The sequence below is a fragment of the Struthio camelus genome, chromosome 20 (assembly GCF_040807025.1).
Source record: "Struthio camelus isolate bStrCam1 chromosome 20, bStrCam1.hap1, whole genome shotgun sequence".
NCBI classification, from domain to species: domain Eukaryota; kingdom Metazoa; phylum Chordata; class Aves; order Struthioniformes; family Struthionidae; genus Struthio; species Struthio camelus.
In genome coordinates, this window is record NC_090961.1 from 3,152,464 (window position 1) to 3,180,293 (window position 27,830).

Consider the following 27,830-nt stretch of genomic DNA (forward strand, 5'->3'; position numbering starts at 1 on the left):
GGAAATGCTGTGATTTGAAACCTTACGAAACCATGCTCTTAAAAAAACCTGAAATGCTAAGCTTTGGAGAAGAAAATGAGAGTTGTTTAGGTTGGCAGGGACCTCTGGAGATCTGTAGTCCAACCCCCTTCTCAAAGCAGGACTAACTTTAAAGTTAGATCGGGTTGTTGAGGACTGGTCCAGCTGAGTTTTGGCAGCCTCCAAGGATGGAGAATAGCCTCTCTGGGTGCCCGTTTCAGGGCTTAATCGCTCTTGGGTGAATAATTTTTCTCCTCGTAGCTCTTCAGAATTTCCCATGCTGCAGCTTGTGCCTGCTGCCTCTTGTCCTTTGTGTGTACATCTGAGGAGAGGCTGGCTCCATCTCACCCCACAACCCCGCATTAGGTAGCTGAAGACAGCAATTAGATCCTTCCTACACTTTCTCTTCTTCAGGCTGCACAAACCCACCTCCTTCAGCCTCTCCTCGTCTGTCGATTCAATGTATTTTTGGCAGGAAAAATGGGACTTTGCTTCAGTCACGTTACCGCGAGCAACGTGGCTGGAGTCTACTCAGCAATCCAGCGAGAGAAATAGCAGCAGATTGGTAGGAAGAGTTTAATCCAGCGTCTCCTGAATGTAAAGCACTTCGGAGAGTGAGAAAACCACCCAAACACGTTTGAAAGTGCAATTTCTAACCAATCAGTGTTTGTTCCCCCAAGGAGCAGCCAGGCATTAGCAAACAGATCTTGCTAATTGTGTTTTCATTTTCCGGCTCCCAGACGCTGTCAGAGCAGCGGAAAGGTCCAGTGTGACTGTTGGGACCATTAAAACCATTCTGTCTTAACAGCCAAGTTGCTTGGTGATTGTCTCCATAGCAGGTTGCGGGAGCGAACGGTTGTGCACCATTTCCTCCTGCTGTTGAACACATGGTGACGCCCCGCTGCTCAATTCCCCCTCTTGGGGACAATAAGTCAACAGTTGTTTTTTAGCGTTTCTTTAACAAAAGGTTTTTCCAACAAACAGCTCTGGGAGACGTTTCTGTCTTCAGTGCATAACATATGCTGTTTTGCTCCTTTAGCTGGAAGCGTTTCGGGTAGGAGAGAGAGGCTATTTGCAGGAGCGGACAGGTAGCTCCCTCGGAGGCGGTTTGCCCGCCGCAGCCCGCCCTGCCTGGCCCCGGTGCATCCGGCATTTCTTACTTTGCCCGAGCACGGGCTCCCAGAGGACCCCACAGGTCTGCGTCCAGCCGTCGCTGGAGCGTTGCAAGGGATGAGAGCTGCTCCGGGGAGCCCAGGTCAGCGCGGGTCTCCACTAAAACCGCTGAAACTCTTAACAATCGGGCAAAAGGTTTAACGCAGAAGTTGAGGAACACTGAGGGGACGACGCAGCGGGGCCGAGGGGGACGTTGCCCTCCGGGACCCCCGCTCCCTCCCCGTGCCCGGCTCCCCTTCCGGGCTCTCTGCCAGGCGTCGCCTCTTCCCGAAGCCGTCGCAGGGAGGCGGCTGAGGCTTGGGAGGACTCAGCGTTTCTAGCGGTGGGTATTTGCGGGCGCCGAGCGGTGGAGCAGGGCCGGGGGGTGCCCGAAGCGGAGCTGCGAGGGGGCCGCGGCGGCTCGCCCGGCTCCTCGCCGAGGGCCCGGCGGTGCACCGCGCTGGTCTTTGCTGCAGCGTCTTTGCGCAGGGCGGGCAGGGAGCGGGAGCGAGGGCCGGCGATGCCCGACGCTCCCGCGCCGTGACCCCGGGCGAGCGCCCGGCGGCCCCGGGGCTTCCTGCAGCCCTCGGCTGCCGGCCGCCCGCGAGCAGGACGTGCGCTCGCTCCTCTTGCTTCTCCCTCCCGCTTTCCGCCTCGTTCTTCCCCCGTCTCGGCTTTCCTTTTTTGCCTCCCCCCCCCATCTGTCCTTCTCACTTCGCGCTATTTTGGTGGATCCCTTTCTCGCCGCCAGGACGGCAGGAGCCGCGGTGGGGGTGAGCACCGTGGCCGGCTCCCGTCCCCGTCGGCCCGCCAGGCGCTGCTGCCGTGAGCCCCGAATCCCCGCGGCCGAGGCGGGTCGTGCCCGGGAATCGCTTTGCTCTTTGCAGGCTCCGGGGGCTTGCAAGCTGCACGTGGGTGATTGCACGTGGACGATCGCAAACGTCTTTTCCCAGCAAAAATAACTCGGCAGGCCACTGAACAGGGTCTGCGCCGCCAGAAGTGCATTTTGATGCCCCTCGTTGACCCAAATACCTCCCAGCAAACCTGGAGGCGGCGGGTGGAGAAGGCGCGAAGCCGGCGGAGGGTGGCCGCGGAGGGAGCAGCTTCTTGCGGCGGCGGCGGCGGCGCCGGGTGCCCTCGCCCTCCGCGGCGGCGGCGAGCCGCTCTGCGCGCCCGGCGGCTCTCGGGAGGGCGGTGCGACGGCCCCGTAACCCTTCTGGCTCCGTTAATTGCGGGCGCTGCAAAACGAGTCTTTCCTTTCCGGTGAGGAGGCGCGCGAAAGGGCTTCCCGCCGGTGCGGCTTCACCGCCGGGCGCGCGGCCTTGGGGCCGAGGGCTGGCCGGGTCCCGCCGCGGCACCGCCGGGCGGGCGCTCCCGGGCTCGCGCTGCACGATTAGGGGAACTTTCTCCCCGGCGGAAAATCTGGCCTTTCCACAAAAAGCTAAGCTTTCCGAGTTGAAACTTCCAAAAAACGCGTCGGTGTCCGTAAAGCAGACCGTTTTTCAGAGGAGAGTTGGAGTGGTTTTTTTTTTTTTTTAGTTTTCTTTGAAAATTTATTTTTTCCACGTCTTCGCGGCAATTTATGTGAATTACAGCGTCTGCTGGGAAGAAGGAGGCGGCAAGGATTCGATCTAACGTTTCGGTAGCTCTTCTCTGTGCGATCGGAAGGAAAAGTTGATTTGTTTCTGGAAGCCGAGAGCCCCTCTCGCTTACTGATTTATCGCGCGTGCTTTGACCACGGCACGAAGCGGCTGGCGCCGGTGTCGAGGAGGTTCGTTGCCCGTCCGGGACTTGGGAGCCCCTTTTGTTGGAGGTGCCATTTTGCGAGCAAGATGTCAGTCGCCCGGCGAGCGCTCAGCTGGCTTCTGCCAGGCAGGTGGGAATGGCCCGCGGCCAAGTCCTCCAGCGACACCACAAGCTGGAAAGATTAACGAGCGGCAATTTGTCATTTCTGCTTTTGATGTCCCGCACGAGATGTTTCAGAGACGCACGACGACCTCTCTGTTCAGCGCTCGCTTCCTCGTGGTGCTGAAATTCAGCTTTTCCCGTGTGTTTTTTTGTGACGGCTTCGCTTTTGTTGGACTTTCTCTGCTTTTTACATTGGCATTCATTTCTCGCGGGAGCTGGGCCGTGCTGGTCAGTGACTGAATTATACTTTAATAACGCCGAGAGGAGCAGAGTTGTCAAAGCCAAGCTTCACGTTCGGACTAAGGCCCCAGAGCAAGCAGCTGAGCGTCCGTGCGCGTCCACAGCAGGTGAGATACCGCAGCGATTGCCGTGGCTCGTCCCGCCGCCGCAGCGCCCCGGGCGCAGGGGGACCCGGGCTCTGCAGGAGCCCCGGGAAACAGGCGGGAGTGAACGCACCGTTGCCGTTCGCCTGGTTTTGGGGAACGTTATTCGTCTGCCTTGAGGAGCTGCGTCTGAAATAACCCTCGCTTTGAACCGGCTTCTCCTTGCGCCGGTCGCCAGCTGGCGCTGCAGTAGGAGAAAACCAGATCGTTTGCTGTTTCATCCCCATCAATGTCTCCAGGAGACATAAAAGGATCTGGGCAAAACCGAACTCGTGAGCAGAGCCTGCCCGCTAACGGGGGAAACGCGGTTTGCCCCGCGGGTGGCCGCGCTTGCTGGGCGCCTTGCCGGGCGCGCGCTTGCGGAGAAGTTCGGGTTATCATGAACGCGTGACGGGGCCCCTCTGGGTGGCCCAGGAGCCCAGGGAAGCCCAGCGCTGGGGTCCATCACCGCTGCGAGCGAGGCGCGCCAAGTCCGCGGCTGGGGGGCACGGCAGCAGCGCGTCGGCAGCAGCTCGACTGCTTCCTCTCCGCGAGCGCGGGATTGGCGAGAGCTTGCGGTCCCGGCCTGACGGCTCGGGACTGTGGTGCCCTTTGCAGCGGTGGAGGCCCGGGGAGGAGGTGGGCTCCCTCGGTGGCCGCGGGCACCTGCAGAGCCCGCGCCGGGAAGCGGCCCGTCGGCCGCCGGCCGCGGGGCAGCGCTTCTTGCCTGCGCCACCAACCAAGCAACCGTGGCAGGTAGCGCCCCGCAAAGAAGGAAACCTGCCCTCAGCCGGGACCGAGGGAGCAAGGTGCTTTTTCCGCGTGCTTTGCTCTTTCGGTGCGTCACGCTCCGTCGGCGGAAAGCGACTTTACGTTTCAGTAGCGGGCTGCGCGAAGGACGGTCGCCCTCCTGGGAGCCTTCGGGACTGCGAGCGGCGCCGCGCGGCTCCTTCGAGCCCTTCCCGCCGGGGAAGAGCCTCGCCTGCCGCTCTGCGATACCGGGGTGGGGGGCGGCCGGGGGCTTTCGGGGGCCGAGCCCCACGGAGGTCGCCGGGGCGGGGGCCGGCGGCTCGGATGCAGCAGCGCAGCGCGGAGCTCGGCTGGCGGCGGGCGCTTCCTCCCCGAAACCATCCGGCAGCGGCGCGTGCGGCTGCCTGGGCCGTAACGTTGAGGGGTTTTGCATGGTGTTTGGGACTGGCCACGAGCACCCGCCGCGACGTCCCCGTGGGCCTTCCTGCCCAACTCCTTCCTCCGCCGAGACGTGCGAGCGATTGCAATGAGTCGGAAGCGGCTCGGGGGCACCGTGTGCCGGGGGCTGCAGGCTCGCCGGCGGGACGACGGCGCGCGCGGGACCGCCTGGCCTAGGCAGAGCAGCTGCGGAGCCGCCGGCGCGCCTCCCTTCTCCTGTTAGCCGGGGACCGAATTAGCTTCCCTTCGGACTCACGTGTTCATTGCGGTCGGGGCGTATCGCTCGGGTTTAGCTGGAACCAGAGGGCTCTGGTCTCATGGAGCGCAATGCAGTATAAAATAAAAGCTCTGCAAACTGCCCCCTTTTCTTTGGCTGTATGCCTCGATTCCCCTGCCTCGTTTTGGGGAAGGCTGCATGGCTCAGCGGGAAAGGGGCATCGGCTGCACCTGCGCGGCGGGAGCGGCGTTGGCCCAGGCAGGCCGTGCCTGAGAAAACATGCCAACCAGCCGCGGAGAGAGGAGCGTGCAGGCTCGTTCAGGGAAGCGAGGGGGTTTCGTTCGCTCCCCCGCCTGGCCAAGAGCGTAGTTTTTGCACGGGGAGCGATTTCCTTCCCAGCTGGAGCTGCCGCAGGCGGCGGTGCGGCGCAGCGCGGTGCTCTTGCCTCCGTCCCTCTGCGCCCCGGCGGGGAGGCTGCCGGCCCGCGGCGCTGCCGCCGCTTCGGGGGAGCCAGGCTGCTTCCCGGCCGTGGTGCAGCCCTCGGGGACGTCTGCTTAAGCGGACGCGGGCCGCGAGCCAGGGCGCCGCGCGGCCAGCGGAGCCGGTGCCCTGGGGCTCTCCAGGGCCGCCAGCGTGGCGCTGCTTCGAGGAGGCATCAGCGCGGCTATTCCACGTCGTTCGGACTCGTTTTTGTGCTGCGCTGGTGCTGCCTGGGCCGGGGCACGCATGGTGAGCGGCCGGTGCCCTGGGCACCCTGTTGCAGAGGATTATTGCAGGTTTTCGGGGCGATGCTCCACGCCCATCAGTGCTGCTTCGCTCCCGAGCCCTCCCGGGGCTGCAGTCGTGGCAGCGGCTCGCGCGGTTGGGACGCACCGGTCCGCGGCTTCCCTGCACCCCAGCTGGTTGCACCCCGAAACCTCGCCTGAGGTCCCCGCGCGCTTGCTCTGGCGCCAGCCGCCGCAGGCTCCCGCTCTCTCCGGCCGTCTCTGCGCGCTCGCTCTCCTCCTGTCGTCACCCCCCTCGCCCCATGTTCATCGCTCCTTTTGTTCTTTTACTTTCTGGTTTCCTTTCACGGTCATCTCCTGTGCATGGGAAAGCATTTCTTTAAAGGTGCGTTTAGGTTGAACGTGATGTCCGGCTCCTCCAAAACACCCCAAACTGTACCTTTCAAAATCTAATTTCTTCGCAGAAGCTGTGAAATTGATTTGAACTATAATTTGCAAGACTTATCCAAAAAAAAAAAAAAAAGGCATAAAACCCATTTTTGACCGCAGAGCTGAGTTCTGAAAAGAGCACAGCACGGCAAAGCCGGGATGCCTGGCGTCGCAGGCGCTGGCTGCTGATGCTCGCTCTCACACGTTTCCAACTTTTGCTCCTGTTTCTGCCCGGTAGCTTTAATGGTATATTTGCTGTTTGTCTCATTTGTTGTGATGCTTTTGCTCTGTAGGCCTCATGCCGAAGATTTCAGTGCGGACTCCTCGTTTTCGCAGTAAGTGCCGTGCATGAATGTCTTGGCCGCGCAAGGTCTCGGCTCCCCGGGATCTGGTGAAAACTGCTGGGAACGGGCAAGTGCTGACACCAGACTTGCCCGCTCCCGGATACAGCTTCTCAGCCCTGGAGAGTGCCTCTCTCTCATGCTGCGCGAAAGCTGAACACGCTCTTCAGAGGGCAAAACGAAGCCGAAATTAAGCGTTTCTGTGCCGTGCATGCGTGCATGTTCTCCCATCGGCCCAGCGCCTGCGGCAGTCCCTGCTGCCAAGAGCAGTGGTCAGTCCTAACTGTGACGGTGGCAATGGATTAATTGGCTTTTAAGAGAGCTGAGAAGCTTTATGTTACTCCGTCACTGTTCTTGGCATCAAGGTGGTACGTCCAAGACCAGCAAAGCCTTCTGAAGCAAAAACGGTTCCCCAAAAAGAGGGAAACCGTGAAGGGTGTCTGGGCTCAGGGATGGACGAGCTTCCTCTTGGGGAGGAAGTGATATCCTTGGCAGCACATTGGTGATTACCCATTAGCAATGAGCTCCGTGTGCAGACTCTAATTAAACAATCCAGATTCATCAGCAGAAGCAATTACAGGAGCAGACTCACGAGCGTCAGTCTCCAGTGCTGCAAAACAAATCGGCCAAACAAAGCCCAGCATGTTATTCAGTTGCTTCTTCTCTTTCTGCTTTTTAATTTTATTATGATTGTCGTTATTGTTGTTGTTGTTATTAAGAGCAAGCGGTAGGGCTGGCGGGCAGCGAGCGGAGCGGGGCCGGCACCGGGGGTCCCGTGCGGGGGCTCCGGGGCTGCGGGGCGAGCGCCCCTCCAGGGCAGCAGCAGATTTCGTTCTTGCTGCTGCCGACTTTGTAAGCCTTTCCTGAGCCGCGTGTAAAGGCTGACCGAGCCCTCTGCCCCCGGCTCCCTGGACCCTCTGTGCGGTAGCTTATGACCTGCCTGTTTTCGTCCTGAACACGCAGAAACGTTTGTGCCTGTGTTTTCAGGGCAACGGTCACCCAACGGTACGACAGTGAGTGACAGTGGGACTGTGGGAACCAGGGTGACATTATCAGAGTCCAGCTACGGCTCCGCGCTGCAGAGTCGCTGGCAGTATCACTCCCCTGCTTTGGACAAAAGTCCCCCTCCGTAATAAGATCGGAGACACTTTTTTCCAATTTATTCCCCTGGTAAAGGCACGAGGTCTTGAAACGCCGCGGAGCTGTGCGCGCCGGGTGGTCACCTGCTGGCGGGTGACAATTGTCCCCACGGCCGGCTGTGACGTGCCCTGGTGGCGCCCGGCCAGGGGCGAACGGGCCCGTTTCCCGCGCTTGGTGCCCGTTGCCCTTTGGGATGGTGGAGCTCGGCGCTGGCGACTCTTCCAGCGAGTCGGTGCTGTCTTGCTTGGGTCCTTCCCGCTTGGTTTTGGGTTTTTTTTTTATTTTTTAAGCCTTGGGTAGCGTGTGATTCCTGCAGTCAGCGTGTGTGCGTGCGATGCACGGAGACGCGGCCGGGAACAGGCGCCGGAGAGCCCGTCTCCCCGCCGTCGGGCTCGCTGCGTCTTTGTCCGAGTGACGCCAACCCGGCGAGAAAATGGCGTGAAAAGGAAAGGGCATCTCGGAAGCGGATCGAGGGGGATGGCAGCGGGTGGCGATTCGGCTGTCTGGGCCGTTTCCGTCGTCCCGGATCTCTGAGCCTCGAGGTGGCTGGTCTGGTGGCTCAGGCGGCGGCGGCGATGCCCGTGGCCCCGTCCGGCTGGCACGGGCTCTCGCTGGCTGCCTCCACAGAAGCCCAGGAGCAAAGAGGCGATGGAGGCGGAGCGGTTACGTTGTCTCGGAGGGGTCCGGGCGAGCGGCCTGCCCTGGCGTCGCGGGCAGCGCTTGCTGTCGGTACCCGCTTTGCGGCTAAGCGAAGGTCTGCAGGCACCGGGGCCTTTCCTGGGACGGCGCGCTGTCTTTTTCAAAGCGCGTTCGGTTTTTTTTTTTTTTTTTTTCCCCCTGGTGCTGCAGGTTGCTTAGGGCAGAAACGTTACCTCCAGCGCTGCTGCTCGCCCCCCCCGCTGCCCCGGCTTGCGGCTAAATCTGGGACCTGCAAATCCATCGCCTGGACGATGAGCGAGTTGAGGGCCGAGCCTGGAGCGTCACAGCCAGATTCCTTCTGCGTCTGACCCTTCCCGCTAGGCAGGGGCGATGCAGAGCCTCGCTTAAGGGTGAGCTGGCGTGTGCGGAGCAGCCAGGGGCGCCTTTGAGGCAGCGCTGCTTTTGCAGAGGCAGGTGTTGGCAGCCACCAGATTGCAGAGATTTCTGGGTTGGGGTTTGTTTTTTTTTTTTTTCCCCCCCAAAAATCTCTGAAGAGTCTCGTTTACATCCCGCTACACGATAGGGAAAATTTATTGAGAAATTTCCTGGGCTGAGAGTGCCATTTCCTGCCCAGCTGTAGTGTGATAACAGGGATTTCAGCTGCGGAAAGATGCTGATATTTTTTTCTCCTCTTCCAAGAGCCATAGATTTAAGACACGTTTCTCGTGGCGAAATATTTCAATCCTTACGAAGCGGGGAAAAAAGAGCGACGGACGCGGCAGACCTTTAGAGAGCAGCTGGGCAGCAGCGAGGCTTTTGGGCAGCGTCCCGGTACGGGGTATTAAAGGTCGCTCCCTTGATTGGGCGGGAGGTTTTCGAGCCGTCTAGGTTTTCAGGCCGTCCGCGGGGCCCTGGCGAAAGCTGCGCTCGGCCGCAGAGCCGGGCTCGGGGCGAGCCGGCGGCGTGTTTCTCGCGGTCAGGAGCGCTCATGTAAGTCTCGCGCAAATAAACGGTTTTTGGGTCACGCTTGGCGGGAGCAGCGTCTTCGTCACCCTCTGTCGCCTGTCCCGGCCCCGTGTTAGGGGGTGAGCTGTGTCGCGTAGCTTCGTGTGCCGTCGGCTGCTGTTCCTCGTCTTTTACTTGCTTTTTAGGGTAACATATTTATTCCCGGCTCTCCGGAGGAGATGCAGTTACCGTGCTGTTCAGCTGGCTGTGTTTCTTGCTGTCCTATTTTAACGCCTGAGAACGGAGCCGTGCTCATTTTGCTCTTGTGTCCCGTGATTTTGTAGCACCAATTATTGCGTCTTTTTTTTTGAGGGGGGGGGGGGAAGCTCATCATCTTAGAGCAAATTGCCTCTAATCGTAGGTTAATAAAGTACAATAAATAACCGAGCGATGACGACAGAACCGCTCAGGCGTTATAAAGAGCCTAGCAGCCCCAATCGCACCTGTAAGCGGGGGGCTTGGCGCTGAGCCCGCGCTTCGGCGGCGGTGCGGTGGGCCGCGAGCCCTGCGGCTCCTGGCTGCAGGCAGCCCCCGCGGCGCGATGAGCGATTCGGGTTAGAAGGCGCTCGGCGTCGGGCCGCTGGCGGGAGCCGGGGCCGAGGCTGGTCGCTGGCCGGCGCCGACTCGAAGCGTGGCCAAGCGGTGTCCGATTTCCGCGGCGGCGCCGGGGCCAGCAGCCCGAGCGGGCTGGATTTGTTGGGGCGCTTGGAAAAGGGCACCTGTTGGTGTTTTCGGTTCAAAGCGATGATGCATTTGAAATATACCTTGGGTACGTTGCTTTTGGGGTTTTTTTTTTTCCCCCCTCGGCTGGCCGCCCGCTGCCCATGCCGCTGGGACGGGGCAGGCGTTTCCTGGGGCTGCAGCAGCCGGCTCAGCCCGGGGAAGGGTCGGTGCCGCGGGGCTCGCGCCCGGCGTGGACCTTGCAGACCGCGGCGCCTCTGCACCGGCTCCCTTCTAGCATGGTGCCCGTCTCTGGCAGCACCCGGCTGCGCGAGCCGGTGGGCTTCCCCCGTCCCTTCGCCGCTGGCCGGAAGAGACTTTCTTGGGCATCTTATTAGGTCTGTGCTGCTCTTCCCTGCCGTGCACGAGGGGTGCATCAGCTTCCTGGCCGCGGCCTCGGGGACGGGACGCCGTGGCCCCCCCCCCGCCCCGCGCTGCTCTTCAGCACTTGGGATTTGCTTTCCAGGCCCGTTTGGCTGTGATTTTCCCAGAGACGCTGCTCTCTCCCTCCGTTCCTGGGGCAGCTCTCCGCTCGGAGCCGGGTTTGCTCTTCCCTCCGACCGCAGAGCAGCGGCAGCAGGTTGTCCGCAATGTGAAAGGTTCTTTTTTACATTCCTTTATTTCTTCATCGTTGTCTCTCTGTGCAGTGATAAAGACCACCTTTCCCCCGAGACCAGTTTTAGCTGATTTCCAAGCACCACTTCTTCCCCTTGCCATTATGGCTGGTGAATATATATCACGTAAAGAGAGATCTCTTATAATCGTTCAGTTCTTTTATCAGCCAGGGTTTATATTCATGATTTCGAAGTGGGTTGCAGTGCTATAGATCAGCTAACCATCTGCCTGACGACGGAGATTTATGTTGCTGTTTGTTCCTTCGTTATGAAGGCAAATGCTTGGGAGACGAATCGTGCTTGCAGCGCGTCTCCTGGTGCAGAGGCGCTTAATCCTCCGAGGCGCTGATGAACTGACTGCCCATTGCTCACGACTTAGCCGGCGGGCAATTCCCACCGTTTTCTGGGCAGTTTTGATAAAGAGAAGGCGCAATTAGCTTGTGCATGGAGTATCGCGAGCGGTCCCAGCTGGCTGATTTGTGCCCTGGCACAGATAAATTATTTGAGCAGTTTAGCTTTGGCAACGATTAGTTTCAAACACGTGAAAGCTTTGCTTGGGAAGTTCTTCATTTATGGCTGGGGCGGCCCATCCGCAGGCGCCTGCGGGCCCATAGCTGGGGCTCAGCCTTTCCTTCCTGCCAAGGGTCCTCAGTGCCTGCCTCCGGGCGCCCGGCGGTTTTCAGCATCCGGCTGTCAGGAAGGTGCGGTCAAAGAGCCAGAAGAGTCCTTGCTTGGCTTATGGCAAAAATGTGTAACATTTTATAGCCCCTATAAAATTTTATTGCGGCTAATGTGCCTGAGGTGACATTTTTCTAGGTCTTCTAGGTCTAGGTGATGCTTTTTCAGGCCTTTGCTTGTTGTCTGCAAGAGTCTTGTAAATTAAAAATCTTCCTGCTCAGCCTCGTAAGGGAGTTTCGAGGAAGCAGGGCTCCGAGGAGCCCCTCTCTCTCATTGCAAAGCTTTGCCGCGCTCCTCGTGTGCCGGGTGGTTTCCCAGCCCGCAGTCCGGTGAGCGGCCATCGACGTCCGCGCGCGCTGGCGGGTACCGAGCTTGCGTCTGAGGACCCGCGATCCCCAAGGCGTGAGAGCGCCTCTTGCAAAACCCTTTCCCAGGCCCCTGCCGGAAGAGCTCAGCATTAACGCTTAGCAAATATTGCTTTATCCCTCTTTTGTTAGAGCTAGTAGCAGCCTCTTGTAATCAATCACGACTCGCTTTGTGCGCGCCACGTGGCATATTTGGCTGGAGCTGGCACCATATGCGCATGGAAGCTGCATCGGTGAAAAAAATGGGGTTGTAGATTTAATGAGCGTCACTGAATTTGCTTGGCTTGGTCAGTCTCTGCCTGATTAATGAGACCTTGATGATTTCTTGTAAGCAGTAAAAAATAGTAGCATCTTCCCTAGGAGACTCGGGTATTGAATACGGTGAAACAGGGGAAATTGCAAACTCATTGCATGACTCTGTGACCAGACTCAGTCTCGCTTGGGTTACAAAGCAGAGGCAACAGAAAACGGCCTCCTTTAGCTTGCGTGTAGCAGACACGAGTGCAACCTATAACCCCTGGCTAGATGGCAAAAGCGAGTTTGCGAAGGGCTGGGGACGCTGGTCACGTAGCTCGCCTTCCCCGCGCGCAGACCTCGCGGGTCTCGGCTCCCCGGGCGAAAGGAGGCCCCCCGCGCCGCTCGGTCTCACGTCTCCAGGGGATGAGCCGGGACCCGGCTGGGAGGCAAAGCCCCAGGAGAGGAGGGAGGCGGGTCGGTGCCGGGGTCTGGTGCCGCAGAAGGCAACGAGCGCCCGGCCGGGGAGGCCGGAGCCCGGCGCGGTTTCTGCTGACGCCCGTAGCTTTGGGCTAGACGTTTCCCATGCCAACAGTGACTCCTTCCGTCGGCGGGTTTCCGAAATTTCCCCCCGGGGAGGCGTCTCTGTGTCCTGGCGTTATCGTCTGGGCGCTGCCGAAGAGCGGTGGCTCCGAGCGTGAAAGCGCGGCGGAGTTGGGTGGCAGCTCCCGGCTTTTTCTGGAATGGCCAAATTATGGTATCTTAGCAACCGAGGGGATTTTTCACCTCCGAGATCAGATTTGTGCGTTAAGAGCTTCGGTGCCGAAGGGGGCGCGGGCGACGCCGGGGGTCCCCGGGGGCTCCCGCCGCCTCCCAGCTCCAGCTCCGGCTCCAGCTGCAGCTCCAGCTGCGTCCTCGGCCAGCCGGCGGCGCGGGCCGGGGGCTGGGGGCCGGGCAGTGGAGCGGGGCGAAGCCGGCGGCCGCCCGGGGCTGACGGCCCCTCTCGGCTCTGCCCGCAGGGTGCAGGTGGAGTTCTACGTGAACGAGAACACCTTCAAGGAGCGCCTCAAGCTGTTCTTCATCAAAAACCAGCGCTCAAGTAAGTGCCGCCCGCCGGTTGCGTTCCCGGGCAGCCGTGGCCGTCCTTAGCCCGTCTGCGGGGAGGCGCGTGAGACACGTCAAACGTCGGTCGAGCTGGAGAACGTGATGGAGAAACCTTCCCGGTCCCCTGCAGCCGCCGGAGCGGGGAGCCGGTGCCATCTGCCGGCGACAGCTCGGCCGCCCCGCGGCCGCCCCGCTTCCCGGCCCCCGCGGCCCCCTGCCGCCTTAGAGGGCTTTTCCTCCGGGGAAGGGGACCGGCGCGGCCGTGTCCCCGCGGGCGCCCGGCAGGGCGGGGGGGGGTCCCCGCACCTTGGCCCCCAAGGCTGTTTCTGCCCGACGAAGCGCCCGGGCTCTGCACCCCTCCGCTTGGTGCCGGCGGCTCTGCCTACCTGCCGCCTTTCTCGGGGGTGTCGTTCGCTGGCCGCAGGGAATCCGCTAAGTTTCCACATTCGCATGCTCTTTTCCTGCCTGTCGGCTTGGTAAAAAGCTCGAGCACAGCACAAGGGGATGCCCGCGGGGCCGGTTTTTAATGAAAACGTGATGAATTCCTCACTTGTAAGTGCAGTAATAAGCCAGTGAACTGGCTAGGGAGGGAGAGCCGAGAAAGCAGCCGCTTTTCTTTGCTGTCCGTCCTTCCGCGGGCTGCTCAGCACGCGCAGCAAGCAGCCCCGGCCGGCCGGTCTGAAGCTCGTTAATGGAGGCTAACGAGGGGGATAAAATCCAGCAGTTCCCTCGTTTGCCTCTCGCAGCTATTGGGGCCAGCAAGGAGCTGGCTCACGCTCCTTGCTGGCCCCAAGTTATGCATCTATTTATGCCTTTATGTATGCATCAGTATCCAACTGATCCAACTATTTATGCATGAGTATCCAACGTAGCTGACACCGGCGGGGGGCGCGGGGCAGCGCTCCGGCGTCGCTGCGCACCGAGCCCTTTGCAGAAAGGGAGGCGTTTGGGGTAGAAAGGGGCAGCAAGGTAGCGCTTGCAAAGGGCAGGAGGTGTTGGAAGCCCGCTGCAAGGAGCGGGCAGCCCTGTCGGCTGGTTTGCTGATGTGGCTTTAGGGGGTGGATTTGGAGGCCGGTCCCCGTCGGCAGCACCTCGGCCGCACCGCCAGCCGAGCGGGAGGCAAGAGCCGCGCGCGCAGCCGGCTGCCCCCCGGCAAGGCTTCGGCGGCCGGTCCGAGTTTGCAAGTAGCTGGAAGGACCCGGGCGGCTGGGCAGCGGCCGCGCTAGGACACGGGGCGCCGTGCCGCAGCTCCCCGAGCGCCCGTCCTCTGCCCTGCAGGCCTGCGGATCCGGCTCTTCAACTTCTCCCTGAAGCTGCTCACCTGCCTGCTGTACATCGTCCGCGTGCTGCTCGACAACCCCGAGGAGGGGGTGGGCTGGTAGGTGCCCCCGCCGCAGCCTGCCCGGCCCCGGCCCGTTCGGCGGCTCCAGCAGCTTTTGGCAGCTCTTTCCTTTTTTGCCTGGTTACTTCTTCTCGGGTTTTTTTTTTTTTCCTTTCGCCCCGGTGTGCGTGGGCTTCGCTCGGCCGTTGGGCAGAAGCCCGCGTTGACCAGGCCCTTGCTTTGCTTTTCTCGCCCGTGCGCTTCGTTTTCCGCGGCGGCGCGGGCGCTCCCTCCGCTCGCGGCACGGCCAGCTTTCGCCTAGAAAGCGCACTTGGGGTTCGCAGCCCCCCCCATCTCGTTCGGGCTCGCACCAGCCCCTCGCCCGAAATCAGCCCCCCGCCCCCCTAAAAACCCCCCAACCCCGCCGAGGCTTGCGCTGCGGCAGTGAAGCGTTGGAAGCTGGGGCCGGCGCCCGCCGCGGGGCCGGGGTGAGGGCCGCCCGTGCCCCCCTCCCTCCCCACCGCCTGCCTCAGGGCCAGCGCCCGCCTTGTCTTTCTGTCGCCCTAGCTGGCAATGCGAGAAGCAGAATTACACCCTCTTCAACCAGTCCACGAAGATCAACTGGTGAGTGGCTCCAGGGGCAGGGGCCGGCGTGGCGCGGGGGCGTTCGCGCGGTTCCCCCCCCCAGCTCGAGAGCCGAGGTGTGCCGAAGCGAGCCGCCTCTCCCACCCCGGGCTTCGGTGGGGGCCATCCCCGTCTGCGGCTCTCACACGCGCGGGGGCCCGCGTTTGGGGTTTGTAACCCCGAGCTTTCAAGTGGTGGCACCGCGTCGGCCTAGGGGGCCAAGAGCTGGCGGGGCTGACGCCGCCTCGGGGTCGGGGAGAGCAGGCTTCGCCCCCGCCGCGGTGCCGCGCTGGGGGACGCGGCCAGCACCCGACGCCTGCGGTGCCCGCGCAGCCGAGGCTCTGCTGCCGGGACCCACTGCGCGTGTTCTTCACAGGTCACACATCTTCTGGGTGGACAGAAAAACGCCGCTGTGGGCTGTCCAGGTGAGCGCGCGGACGGCGGGCGCCGCCGTGCAGAAGCTGTCTGGGGTTTCTCCATGCTTGTTTCTGCCTGGAGCAGACAGAGGAAACAGGTTCTGCTGGTGAGCAGAAACTGAGCCGGGTCTTCTGTTCAGAGCAGCAGAGCGGCCCGGGCTGAAGCTCCCGGGGGCTGGTAGGAAAGGCAAGTCTGTAGGAAGATAAAATCCCACAGATGCTGTTGAGCTCTCCCCTGACCTGGGAGGGTCTGGCCAGGAACCTGGGGGGCCGGGATGGAGCTGGGGAGCTCCAGGGACGGCACTGCCTGGTGGCACCGTGTCAGCTCTCACCTGCAGCCCCGGCAGGATCTCCGCTCCGGGGATTAAGGATGGTGGTGGGATGCTGCTGTTTGCACCCCAGGTCACGTGCGCTCCTGACGGTTTGTGTAATACGGGGCAATACTCCACGTGATGCATCCATGCAGTCATGCCAGGATCATGGCTCTTGTTGGTCGGACTCCCTTTGCGCTCCCTGGAGCTGGGGTTTAACTCCGAGTCACTCTGTACGCACCAGAATCGCCCCCTTTCACACACGTGGCTGCGGTGGGAGCTGCCCCCAACCCAGCGCGATGCAGCGGTCCCAGTAGCGGGCTGTTTTCAAGCAGGGCACCTCCCTCCAGAAGGATGAAAATCTTGGGTCAGAGGTTTCCAGTCTCTTCAGGGTGGCTTGGACATCTGTTGCTTGCACGTAGTAGAAGTTCACTAATTCAAACGGTTGCAGAAAAACTGCATGAACGGGTCTAAGTCTGCGGCACTCGCAGGCTCCTCGTTGCAAAGCAGGAGGAAGGCGCTGGCGGGGGTGAGGAGGCATCGAGTGGACCCTAAGACCCTGTCTTCCCTGCAGGTCAGCATAGCTTTAATCAGCTTCCTGGAGACCATGCTGCTCATCTATCTCAGCTACAAGGTAAGCGCCCCGTCTGGCTCAGACCAGCCGGCTGAACTCGTGCCGCTGCGTTCCCGCTGCCAGAAGCATCCTGCCGTTTGTGTGCGCTCCGGAGCCACCGAGGGACGGGTACCCCGAGGGGACGTTAACCTCAGGGGTGTCTCGCAGACAGCCACGACCCGGCCTTGCTTTCCTATTCCCTCCCTGTGCTATCGTGTGACTCTTAAGTGGAGCAGAGCTAGCGGTTTTTCCACTTTGCTTGAAATTCAGACCAGGACTGCCTTTTACAAAGGCTCACTGCGTTTTATAGTGAGCTAAAAAAGGTAGCGCTGGGTAGAAGCACCCTGAATTTGTAAAGGTTCAAAGCCTGGAGCTGGGTTCAGCGCTGCAAGCCCAGCCCCAGGCTGTCTCCTTCCCTCACCCAGGGCTCTAAAGGGCATCACAGGGCCCTTTGCAGGGATCGCGGGTTTTGCGTTAGCCACTCGCATCTCCAGCTCTCCCGAGAAGCGTCCTTGTCCCCTGCTTTTGCCAGGAACAGTCACCGGCAGTGGTGGGTCGTGACAGAAGTGAGGTGTTTTGGGAGGCTGGCCCCTTCCCACGGGTCTGTCACCAGCGTCACCTCTGCCTTCCCCAGGCGAACGGGAGCATCTTCCTGGCTGCTCTCAATGGGAGCTTTTTAATTGTCCTCTAGCATATTTTTAAGCTTATGCAATTAACACTTTATATTTAATTCTCCAGGGGAACATCTGGGAACAGATTTTTCGCATTTCGTTCATCCTTGAAATGATCAACACAGTCCCCTTTATTATTACAGTGAGTATTCGCTGTTGACATTTTAAAGCGGTTTCAAGTTTAATAAGTACCGCAGTTCCAATGGTGAAATAAAGAAAAAGGGATGTCTGGCCAAGTATTTAAAGCTGGCAAGGAATTTTTGCTTCAGTGTTTTTCAATATAATGACTTTCTCTGGAGTGTAAGCCCAAAAACATCCTCTGTTGTCAGCTGCTCCACTGCAGCCAAGGGGGCGATGGCAGCTTTCCGTGGCGGCCTCTGCAGAGAGCAGGGTCTTTTGGAAATGAACCTCTTGCTGACAGGGCTAGAACTGACTGTTTATATCTTTTTTTGATTAAGAACACTGTTTCTTCTTAAGTTTTTCAAGTCAACCTGTGAGTAACTCTTGCTTTTGTAGATATTCTGGCCTCCTTTACGGAATTTATTCATTCCCGTTTTTCTGAACTGTTGGCTTGCCAAGTATGCCCTGGAAAACATGATAGTAAGTAAACAAATGTGTCCCATCCCTTTTGTCTCAGCCTTTTTTGCAATAGTAATGAAAACTGCAGCGCCTGGGTGCTGCAGCCCTGCCACCCTCAGGACTCTGTGGGCTGTATATAGGGACTGATCTGGTGGTCTCTGGGATGTGATAATATAGCAGCAGCACAGATACTTCACCCATTCTCGCGTTCGCGTCGAGCTGTCTCTCGCAGCTCGTGCACAGGGCTGCTCCCTGCAGCGTCCCAGATGTGGGCTGGTGTGAACCGGTGCTACTCCTTACGCAAAGGCACTGTCTTTTTAAAGGGCCAAATTCTGGCCTGCCCTCATCTGTGCTGCACTGCTGGAGCCGGCAAGACTGCGGGAGCGCTTTGCCCCCAGCTCATCTGAGCTGGTGACTTGGTGAGACTTCTCTCCTTTCTTCCCAGAACGACCTGCACCGAGCCATACAAAGGACCCAGTCTGCAATGTTTAACCAAGTGCTCATTCTCATCTGCACCCTGCTGTGTCTTGTTTTCACAGGGTAAGTGTTGCTCTTTATGTCACTAAACAACCTTCTTCCCAGCGCACTCATTCAGGGACATCAGTGTTTTGAAACACTGAGCAGTGATTAGAGGGACACAGAGGCCCCCAGGCTGGTGGGAGCTACATGGGGCGGCTCATGCAGCCAAGCCCTGGGGAGATGTCCCCAGCAGCGGAGGGATGGTGCCCCAAGAAGGTGACAGGGTGATCTGGGAAGCCAGAGGAGGTTCTTCCTATGGCTCTAAGCACTGTCTCATAGCCTGATCTTTGAGCCTGGTGGTCTGTATACCTTCAGAAAAGCATAACTTTAGGGCTGTTGCTCAGAGCAAACTTGCAGGTCTTTGATGTCCCTCCTTCACTAATGGGACCAATCCCAGTTCCACTGGGCTGAGTGAGAGTTATGAAATGAGGAGGACTCTTACCGAGTCTGCTGTAAACCAGTCCCCAGGCTTTCAGCTCCTGTAAATTGGCTTTGACTTGGACAGAGCTGCGTCGATGGGACCGGCCTCCACCTCTGCTGAAGGTCTGACTCCTGCACGCCGCCACCACCGCCGTGCAGCAGACACTGACTCAGAGCTTCTCCTTACCTTGCTTTGTTTCCAGAACATTTAACACTGGGAAGATCAAGTCCTATTTTAGAAGCTAATTACCATCTCTAATTACATGATTTTAACAGAAACTTCTTAATTGGAGCATGTCAGGTTGAGGGAGTTGTCTGAGGGAGATAGCGCATATAAATGTAGGAGTCTCAGAACAGGGCAGTAATTGCCATAGAGTCAAGGGCAAAGCCAGTAATTTCCTAATGGGACATGGGTTTGGACACTGGTTCAGCTGCCATGGCTCATTCATCAAGGCCCGTTGCACTCCTGGCTCTGAACACACTCTTCTTCATGAGAAGTTACCATGGTTGCTGAATTCATCTGTGTAATAGGCCACGGGGGGGGGGGGGGGGGGGGGGGGGGGGGCGGCGGCGGCGGCTCGGGCTCCTGCTAATTAACTGGGCCCTTTACCCTGCGCATTGCAAACAAGGGCATCGTTTTGAAAAGGCGTCCTTCTCGTTAGGTACTCGGCTCTGAACTAGGCTTCTTGAATTTTCCTCCGGCTCCCTTGGTCTGGATTTGAAGCACAGTGTACCAATTAAACTGCTGAAAGGACAGGAAATGGAGCTTTTAGGCTCCTGAGTCTTGACAATGAAGACAATCTTCTCATTTTAAAGGCTAATGTAATTTCTAAGCTCAGCAGTACTCTGCCTGAGCACGCAGCACCTCCTTCCCGCTGTGGCTGTAGAGGCGTTTTCTTGGCCTTTGTGACAGGCCTAGATTCAGTTCCAAGGCTACTTATGTGACACGTCTCTTCAGCAAGATGACTTTGAAACCGCCAGTCTGTCAGGTTAGCTCTGCCGCCTAATCGAGGAGGCTCTGCACCGTTGGTTTGCAAAGGGAGCAGCATGCAGTCAGGAATGAAAGACATCACCTACCTCCTGCTTGCTGAAGAGCCTCAGGCCTAGAAGTGAGAGCCTTTCATGTAGGCTGAGTCCCTCCAGAAGCTGCAGAAGCTGATTGGGATGGTTGGTTGCATCCTTTCCCCCCCCCCCCCCCCCCCGCAACGCTCAGTTAATCAGCAAAGTCAGACACCAAGTGATGTTCATCATGCTGTTCGTGACATGGCTTTATTGTGAACGAGCCAGGACCTACACTATTTTGGATAACTAACTCTTTAATCAGTAAGTGCCATGATTTGGATTGGTTTTTGCTGGTGATGTGAATCCACTGGTGATGCTGACCACACGTTACAGATTAATTTCTTCCAAGGAAATAGGCGTAAGTCACCTTCTAGGGCTTCCCATCGGCTTCAGCGGAGTTAAGGGCGCACTGCATGTCCCAGGGGCTGGGAAGCTCATGTTTCCAGGAAGGCTGTACAGAGGTTGAAATGACACGTGCTTTCCTCCTCAGGACCTGTGGCATCCAGCATTTAGAAAGAGCCGGAGAGAAGCTCTCCCTTTTCAAGTCCTTCTATTTCTGCATCGTCACCTTTTCCACTGTGGGCTACGGCGATGTGACACCGAAGATCTGGCCTTCCCAGCTCCTGGTCGTTATAATGATTTGCGTCGCCCTTGTTGTGCTGCCCCTCCAGGTGAGACGTACGCGGCTGTGGGAGCAGAGGGGTGTAGAGCTCGTGTTAGACACAGTGACATTCGCTGCAGCGTGACTCACATGCGGCTTCGGCTGGAGGAAGCTTTCCAGCTGCCTGATGCTGTGAATAGCAGCTGGTGTTGGTGAAACGCAGAGGAGACAGAGGCAATCTCAGCCGTGCCACTGAGGGGATTTAATTTTCACTGTGTTGAAAAATCTGTCACAATGCAGTTGAGCCCTGGTGGTTGATGTGTGACGTTTGGGAGAAAACAAAGCCTCGCTGCCAGTCGCAGTGGTGGCAATGACACGGCAGCAGCCCCGAGCGTTCCCTTTCCACCTGCACATCAGCTGAGGGACCAAGGAGGCCTTCTTGAGAAAAGCTTCTGATGGGACTCGATAGCAAAAGCCTATTTCTTGCTGTCCTTCAAAAGAACGAGCCAAAAGCCGGTGCCTGGAGCCATGTGTGTATGTTATCAGGCTGTATCAGGTTCACAATCCCCTGGAAGAGCAACCAGTTGCCAGGTCAAGCAGGAGCTGTGGTGGTGGGAGGCCAGGCTGGAGTGATTGTGTTGGAAAGATTGCTGGCCAAAAGACAGACCACTGTGGGGAGTCACCAGTAACACGTGAAGTACGCTGTCCGTGCAGGCCTGTGCACTTACACCTCTGTGTCCATTCATCCTTCAGTGTTTCCTGGAAGAAAGCTTTTCCAATTAGTGTTTGCACGTGCTCTTTGGTGAATGTGTGTGCGTTGCCCACCCATGTACCTGCTGGTACATGTGCGCCCACACACCACTTCTGTACGCCAGGCACCTGCCCGTGGCTCGGCAGTCAGTGTTCTTGCGCATAATTACCTGCTCTTCCTTTCTCCGCAGCTGCTGTTGCTGTCTCTGAATCCATAAAGCACTACAACTCCACCGACAAGAAATAGCCATTCTAGTAGCGGGGAACGGGCACCGCAGGTGCTTCCCGCCTCCAGGGAAATAAGCTGTCTGCCTTTGTTTGCAGTTTGAGGAGCTTGTGTACCTGTGGATGGAGCGGCAGAAATCAGGAGGGAATTACAGCCGTCACCGTGCCCAGACGGAGAAGCACGTTGTGCTGTGCGTCAGCTCGCTCAAGATTGATCTTCTCATGGACTTCCTCAACGAGTTCTACGCTCATCCGCGCCTGCAGGTAGGGTCCGGCCACCAATCTGCCTTGTGCCTCTTACACTATTGCATAAGCACGTGGAGAGAGCCTAGACAGACTGTTTAAATGTAAAGATTTTACTTAATGCGGTATCTTACATAGAAACAAAATATGTAATTGCTAAGTCTCACTGGGATTTACCCAGCTTTAACTGGATATCCTCACATAGTGAGTGATATCCTAGCAAATGCCTGTACCTTTCAGGTTCCCCGGGACAAGAGCATCACAGATGCATTTTAGATTTGCGTTTCGTTCCAAGATCAATATACGCTTCATTACCATCACTCAACCTTGATTCCATACATTCAATCTATACCGTCCTGTTCATTTCTCTAATTGCAAGCGGTTCTGCTTAGCTGTGGGTGTGTGGCTCTTGTGTACCTCGGTAGTCAGATCTGCCTGTGCTGGATTTATTGTGCAGAATGGGGAGGAGAAGATAGTGATGTGTTTTGCAAGACCCTTGCAAGACCCTAGAGCAGGTGCAGGTGATATTTTGGCACTAGGAGCAAATACCAAAAGCCCCAGAGGACTTCCTTGCTCACGCAGCAAAACCCTTTGTCTCAGCTCATTCAGGCAGGCGTGCAAGGCACTGCCAGCCGGGCAAACCAACGCGAGCCTCTCTCTTTCAGGATTACTACGTGGTGATACTTTGTCCGACAGAGATGGATATCCAGGTGCGGCGGGTCCTTCAGATTCCTCTGTGGTCGCAGCGAGTGATTTACCTCCAGGGCTCGGCGCTGAAGGACCAGGATCTCATGAGAGCCAAGTGAGCCGAGTGGCGTGCCGCAAGCCTGCCCGGGATGGGGTCTGGGACCTGCGCGAGGCCAGGAAAGTCGGGAAGCCCTGGAGCCGTAGCCCCGTCTCCCCGCCGCGTCCTGCCCCTCCGCGTCCCCCTTCCCGCGGTGTGGGGCAGGAGGCCATGCAGGTCCCCAGAAGCAGCAGAGCCTTTTCCTGGTGTTTCCCCCCAAGTTCCCACGCGCGGGAGGGCTGCTCGCCGGCTGCCCCAGCCCCAGCGCGAGGGCTTTGGCTGGGCCCTGGCCCCTGGACTCGCTGCTCGGCCCTGCCCCAGCTCCGTCGGGGTACGGTGGGCCTGAAATTTGGGTAGCTGAAACGTTTATTTGGCCTTTCTTAATACCGCTTGTTCCCCTCGGTCCTCTTCTCTCCCGCATGGTGACACGTGCAGCTTTTCTTGGCTTTCTGGGTCTTTCTCCACTGCCTTCGAAACCGCTCTTGTATTGCGGTGCTCTGCCTGGGCTCTGCCTGCTCAGGCCTGGTTGGAAAAATGACATTTAAATTACGCGCGCAGCAGAAGGCAGGAGCGGGGTTCCTCTGGCGGGGGACGTCGACGCCGCCGCGCTGGCTCCGCGCCCTTCACGCGGTCACTGCTCTGTGTTTTCAGGATGGACAACGGTGAAGCCTGTTTCATCCTCAGCAGCCGAAACGAGGTGGACCGCACAGCGGCGGTAAGGCGGCGCCGGGGTATCGGACGGCCAGAGATTTCGTGGCCAGCAGGAGCGGGGTGACGGCTGTGTTTCAGCTGCGCGGTGCGGCCGTCCTCTCCCTCCGCTGATGCTTTGCTCCGCTGGGTTTAAGGTCGCTGGAGCAGCATCTCTGCGGGCAGCAAGCAATCGCTGCGAAGCGCTGCCCGCTCGGGCCGGGGTTTCTCCGCTCCCGTCGCAGCGCGGCGGCCTCGGCTCCGGCCGTGCGCCCGCGCCGCGGAGCGGCTCCCCGGGTTTAGCGCGGGTGCGTCCCCGCAGCGCACGCTAAGCGCGCGGCGTAAACCCCAGGCAGGCTGCTCTCCCTTTGCATTCACGGTTTCAGACCGGCACTGGGTTTGGGGAGCGGGAGAGGGCAGTTGTTCCCCCTGCTGCCAGCGGGATGGGGGCGTTTCGGGAGACCTTGCTGGCATCTCTCTCCGTGGCGGCAGGGTTGCTTTAGAGCCGGTCTCAGGTATGGCAGTCTCGGGAGAAACAAGCTGTCGGGTTGCAGTTCTTGCTTTTCTCCTTCCCTAGGACCATCAGACCATCTTGAGAGCCTGGGCTGTGAAAGATTTTGCTCCAAACTGTCCTCTCTACGTTCAGATCCTAAAGCCTGAGAACAAGTTTCACGTCAAGTTTGCTGGTGGGTGCCAGGGCCGCGGGTACGCGCGGGGGCAGCCGGCACTCGCGGCCGGGGCTGGGTGACTCACCTGGGCTCTCTTTCCTGCCGCTGTTCCCAGCGGCCTCTCCGTCTCCTCGGCTTGCAGGTCAACAACCTGGCGCTGAGGCTTGTCCTCCCGGTGTCTTTGGGCCTCAGGGGAGATATTTTAGGCTCTTCAGCCCCTTTCGTCTCCCACGGTGCCCGCTGAAGATTGGAGCAATTAGCAGCATTAATGAGCCACTGGCAGGGGCCAGCGGGAGGGTCAAGCCCTGGGCTGACCCAAGGCAGGTCAGATAGGTATATACCAGCTCAACATGAAGCTGAATTTCCGCACCTGCCAGAGGCTCTGTAAAGCTCTGGGTAGCGCAGAGCCCGTTCTCCATGCAGGCCCTGCTTTTGGGGACCACAGCGCCGTGGGTGTCTGCAGCAGAGGGGGGTTTGCGGGTGTCCACCCTGCCGCAGGGACGCCGTGACCCTGCACTCTTTTCGGGTGCAGGTTGGTCTCTCGATCCTGCTGTCCATCGTCCAGCTCCCCATGCAACAAGGGCAGCATCCAGCCTCCCGTCAAATCCATTATCACGTCCTTTTGGGGCTGTAATCAGTCTTTAAAGAGAACAGACTGTTGAACGGCACTAACGAGGCAGCCAGGACGGAGGGCAGCCCTGGGCATCGCACAGTGGGTTTGTTTCCCCACTTTGGCTGCGGCGGGGGCCTGGATGGGGCCGTGTTCGCTCGGCAGGTTTCCATCCCGCGTGCCTCCTTTTTCCTCTCTGCATTAACCCAGTTCGCATTGTTCCCCGCGTGATGTTCACGATGGGGCTTTTGATCAGCTGAAAGCCCCCCCGGCACCGCTAGGAGATGAGACGCGTTGAGCTGCTGCTCCCCTCCCGATCTTAACCGGCGTTCCCGGCCGCTGCAGACGGCTGCTCCCGCTGTGCCCCGCTCGGCCGCCCCGGCCCCGAGAACCGCCGCTCCCTCCGCCGGGGCAGGGAGAGGCGGCTCCAACCACCTCCCCACTCGCTTCGTTCCAGATCACGTCGTCTGCGAGGAGGAGTGCAAATACGCCATGCTGGCCTTGAACTGCGTCTGCCCTGCCACCTCCACCCTCATCACCCTGCTGGTGCACACCTCCCGCGGACAGTGAGTGCCCCGCTGGTTCATTAGTCTGCCCCGGCCCCAGCTGCCAGGTTTCGGTCTAGTCTATCCCAACCTCTGCTGGGCACAAGGGAAAGCCGAGCCCAGGGGCTGGGCTGGGGCGCAGCACCCGCAGGAGTGCCGCAGCCCATCGAGAGCAGAAGCAGCTGTTGTAAGGGAGCGTCTCAATGCACGTGCGCCCGAAATCTCGATGTCGGCCAGCTCAGGGGCTCCTGCGTGAAAACATCACTGCCCCGTCATCCCATTTCATCTCCCCCCCCCCCTTCCTGGGGTAGGTGGCAGCCCGGAGAGGACAGTCTGGCCATTTTTGTAGAGTTGGCCTTTCCAGAGACCAGGAATAAAATGTCTTGTTTATATTGGCATGAGCTGGGAAGCTTCGTGGACAGCCCATACCAAGCCAGACCCTGCAGATGATGTTCTGCAGATTTGTATGAAGTGCAGCAGGAAGTGGCTCAGCCCCCCCAGTACGTGCTGCGGTGCGGTGGATCCCTTTGTTCCCTGGCACAACTTGCTGGATTTTGAGTTACATGAAATCAAAGTTACAAAACATCCTTCCTAGAAGAGTTTGCGCCCTGCACTCAGAGCTGTTTGCCAACATTTGCTCTCAGCTCCACTTCTGTGGCTCCCCCCCGGGAGCTTTCATTAAATAAAAAGGCACTTAAAAATCAGAAATTAAAATGAGATCATCCTTAGCCTGGAAACACTGGCAGCTTATTGAAACACATTGCCATAATCTTATCGCTGTTGGTATAAAATGCAGCTTCATCACTCATTAGTGCTGCTGTCGGACAGTTCTCCGTCCAGGAGCGAGCCCAGAGCAGCACAGGCCTGGCATGGCTGAAGGGAGGTCCGGGGTTGGGGAAACCTGGGGTCTTGGCCCCAGCTCTTCCTCCTGCCTGGTGTCTCGAGCACTGGGGCCGGGGGGGACACGGCGTGATGCTCTCGCTCACTGTGTCACCTGCAGGGAGGGCCAGGAGTCCCCGGAGCAGTGGCAGAGGATGTATGGGCGCTGCTCGGGCAACGAGGTCTACCACATCCGCATGGGCGACAGCAAGTTCTTCATGGAGTACGAGGGCAAGAGCTTCACCTACGCCGCCTTCCACGCGCACAAGAAGTGAGCCTGCATGGGCCTGGGGCCGTGGGGCACAATGGGGTGACGGCAGGGGCTGACTGTCCTCGCCAGAGAGGTGGGAAGCTTTGGGAAAGACCTGGGGCTCCAGGGGCTTTGCAGGATGCAGGGAGTCGGAGCATGTTTGCTCCTGCTTGGCCTTGCCTTGGAGAACAAGGCTGGATGGGGACCCCTTTGCTGCCATCCTGGGGCATGCTGTGCTGTGAGCTGGAAAGTGCTCTGAGGTCCTTTTCTGCAAGCCTCCTGATGCTTTCCTTGAACGCCCATGTCCTGCTCCCACCCCAGGTACGGCGTCTGCTTGATTGGCATCCGGCGGGAGGATAACAAGAGCATCCTGCTGAACCCAGGGCCGCGGCATATCATGGCAGTGTCTGACACCTGCTTCTACATCAACATCACCAAGGAGGAGAACTCTGCCTTCATCTTCAAGCAAGAGGAGAAGCAGAAGAAGAAAGGCTTTGCTGGCAGGGGCGCCTATGATGGCCCCTCACGCCTGCCAGTGCACAGCATCATCGCAAGCATGGGTGAGTGCTGCTCTCTGCCCACACAACACATGGAAAATAAATGAGCCAGCAGCACCCAGCTTTGGCTGGTGGTGAGGAAAGCCACTGTAGACGTCCCCCCTTGTCTAGCCTGGCCGTGGCTCCCCCTCCATCTGCACAGCCCAGACAAGGCTCTGCTCCTTGCAGCTTGGATGCTCTCAGCGAGCCCAAATACCATTATTAAAGCTCGAGATGTCCATTATCATTAATGGTGTTTGTCTGCATAAATCCCCCAAGCCCTGGCTAGAGAATAAATGCTGTTGGCTGTGTCTTAAATCATGCTTATGATTCATAACGTGATGAATAGCATCGTTTGCTCTGCAGTAAGCAGTGCGTTTTGTCGAATGAAGAATATCATGAGTCATTACTTCCAGCTTGTATCTGGGGAGACCAAATTTGGGGGTTGTCTGGAGAGGCTGAGCTACAATAGCAGATTATATTTCAGGCAAATAGTTTATGCATTTATACTCAGGAGCATCGATTTGCATAGATTATCCCACAGCGAGCCACAGAGCGCGTTGCTGAACAGCATTTGTCAATGTTCTCGGTATGTGGCTCGTTCTCAGAGGGACCTTTCTCGAAAGTGTAACGAGAAAGAGAAATTGTGTGAGTACAAGTAGGTCAGTTGTATTCAGCTAGTTGGCTGGTAGTAGGGGTGAGTGCGCCGAACTCCTGCGCTTTGTTTGCTGTGAAATTCACGGCTTTCGCACCGGCCTAAAAATAACTATTTGATGAAGATTGAGATGAGGCTCCTGGCTGTGGTTTCTGACTGTGACTATCAACTTGATGGCCCCGTTCGATGCCTCATAGAGCCCCTCGCTGTGCTCCCTTCCCCGTCCCAGGTACAGTAGCCATGGACCTGCAAAACACTGAGTGTCGCCCCATCAACAGCAGCAAGCTGACGCTGCCGGCCGAGAACGGCGCGGGCACCCGGCGGCCCAGCATCGCCCCCGTCCTCGAGCTGGCGGATACCTCATCCCTGCTGCCCTGCGACCTGCTCAGCGACCAGTCGGAGGACGAGATGACGCAGTCAGATGAGGAGGGCTCAGCGGTTGCAGAGTGAGTTGCCTTTATTTGATGTGGCTGTGCTTCGTTTCGGAGAGCTACGGGCCGTTGCCGACGTTCGGCTTTGGTGAAGCTGAGCCCAGCACCACTGACACAGAAACATAAGTGATGCTGTCGCAGGGCATCATCCCCTGCAATCATAGATATTTGTATTTTGGAAAATCTCCAACTGCTGTGGGAGAGCTGTGCAAAGCATTTGCCTGTGGTGGGCTTGAATCCTGCCTCTGCTGCTTCTGAAGCTGTTTCACAGAATCACAGAGTGGTTGAGGTGGGAAGGGACCTCTGGAGACCATCTAGTCCAACCCCCCTGCTCCAGCAGGATCACAAGCAGCGTTCCGAGGGTTTGATTCTTGTATGCGTGGAAAACACTCTCCATGTCCTTATACGACTGGATTTTCTTTCTGTTGCAGGTATGTAAAAGGCTACCCCCCAAACTCCCCGTACATTGGGAGCTCGCCAACCTTGTGCCACCTTTTGCCTGAGAAAGCGCCTTTCTGCTGCCTGCGGTTGGACAAGGTGTGAAGCAGAAGGGCTGGATGAGGGCAGCTCCCTCCCTCCAGGAGCAGGGCG

General features: G+C 58.6%; 1 protein-coding gene across 12 annotated transcripts in view; it reads left to right on the forward strand.

Moving 5' to 3' along the window:
• Nucleotides 1–27,830, forward strand: part of KCNT1 (potassium sodium-activated channel subfamily T member 1) — an 83,052-nt gene that overhangs the window by 46,447 nt on the left and 8,775 nt on the right. For 6 of the 12 annotated variants that reach the window (XM_068914932.1, XM_068914935.1, XM_068914940.1 and 3 more), the window contains 19 exons: nucleotides 6,293–6,334; nucleotides 12,755–12,834; nucleotides 14,118–14,217; nucleotides 14,728–14,784; nucleotides 15,161–15,209; nucleotides 16,086–16,145; nucleotides 16,863–16,937; nucleotides 17,312–17,395; nucleotides 17,820–17,914; nucleotides 19,866–20,046; nucleotides 21,051–21,215; nucleotides 21,860–21,996; nucleotides 22,630–22,693; nucleotides 23,243–23,351; nucleotides 24,401–24,509; nucleotides 25,489–25,638; nucleotides 25,939–26,177; nucleotides 27,038–27,254; nucleotides 27,671–27,776. In XM_068914932.1, coding sequence (XP_068771033.1) covers nucleotides 6,293–6,334; nucleotides 12,755–12,834; nucleotides 14,118–14,217; nucleotides 14,728–14,784; nucleotides 15,161–15,209; nucleotides 16,086–16,145; nucleotides 16,863–16,937; nucleotides 17,312–17,395; nucleotides 17,820–17,914; nucleotides 19,866–20,046; nucleotides 21,051–21,215; nucleotides 21,860–21,996; nucleotides 22,630–22,693; nucleotides 23,243–23,351; nucleotides 24,401–24,509; nucleotides 25,489–25,638; nucleotides 25,939–26,177; nucleotides 27,038–27,254; nucleotides 27,671–27,776 — 2,119 coding nt within the window. The remainder of the gene's footprint in view (nucleotides 1–6,292; nucleotides 6,335–12,754; nucleotides 12,835–14,117; nucleotides 14,218–14,727; nucleotides 14,785–15,160; nucleotides 15,210–16,085; nucleotides 16,146–16,862; nucleotides 16,938–17,311; nucleotides 17,396–17,819; nucleotides 17,915–19,865; nucleotides 20,047–21,050; nucleotides 21,216–21,859; nucleotides 21,997–22,629; nucleotides 22,694–23,242; nucleotides 23,352–24,400; nucleotides 24,510–25,488; nucleotides 25,639–25,938; nucleotides 26,178–27,037; nucleotides 27,255–27,670; nucleotides 27,777–27,830) is intronic. The other 6 variants (XM_068914934.1, XM_068914937.1, XM_068914942.1 and 3 more) reach the window with 2 other exon arrangements.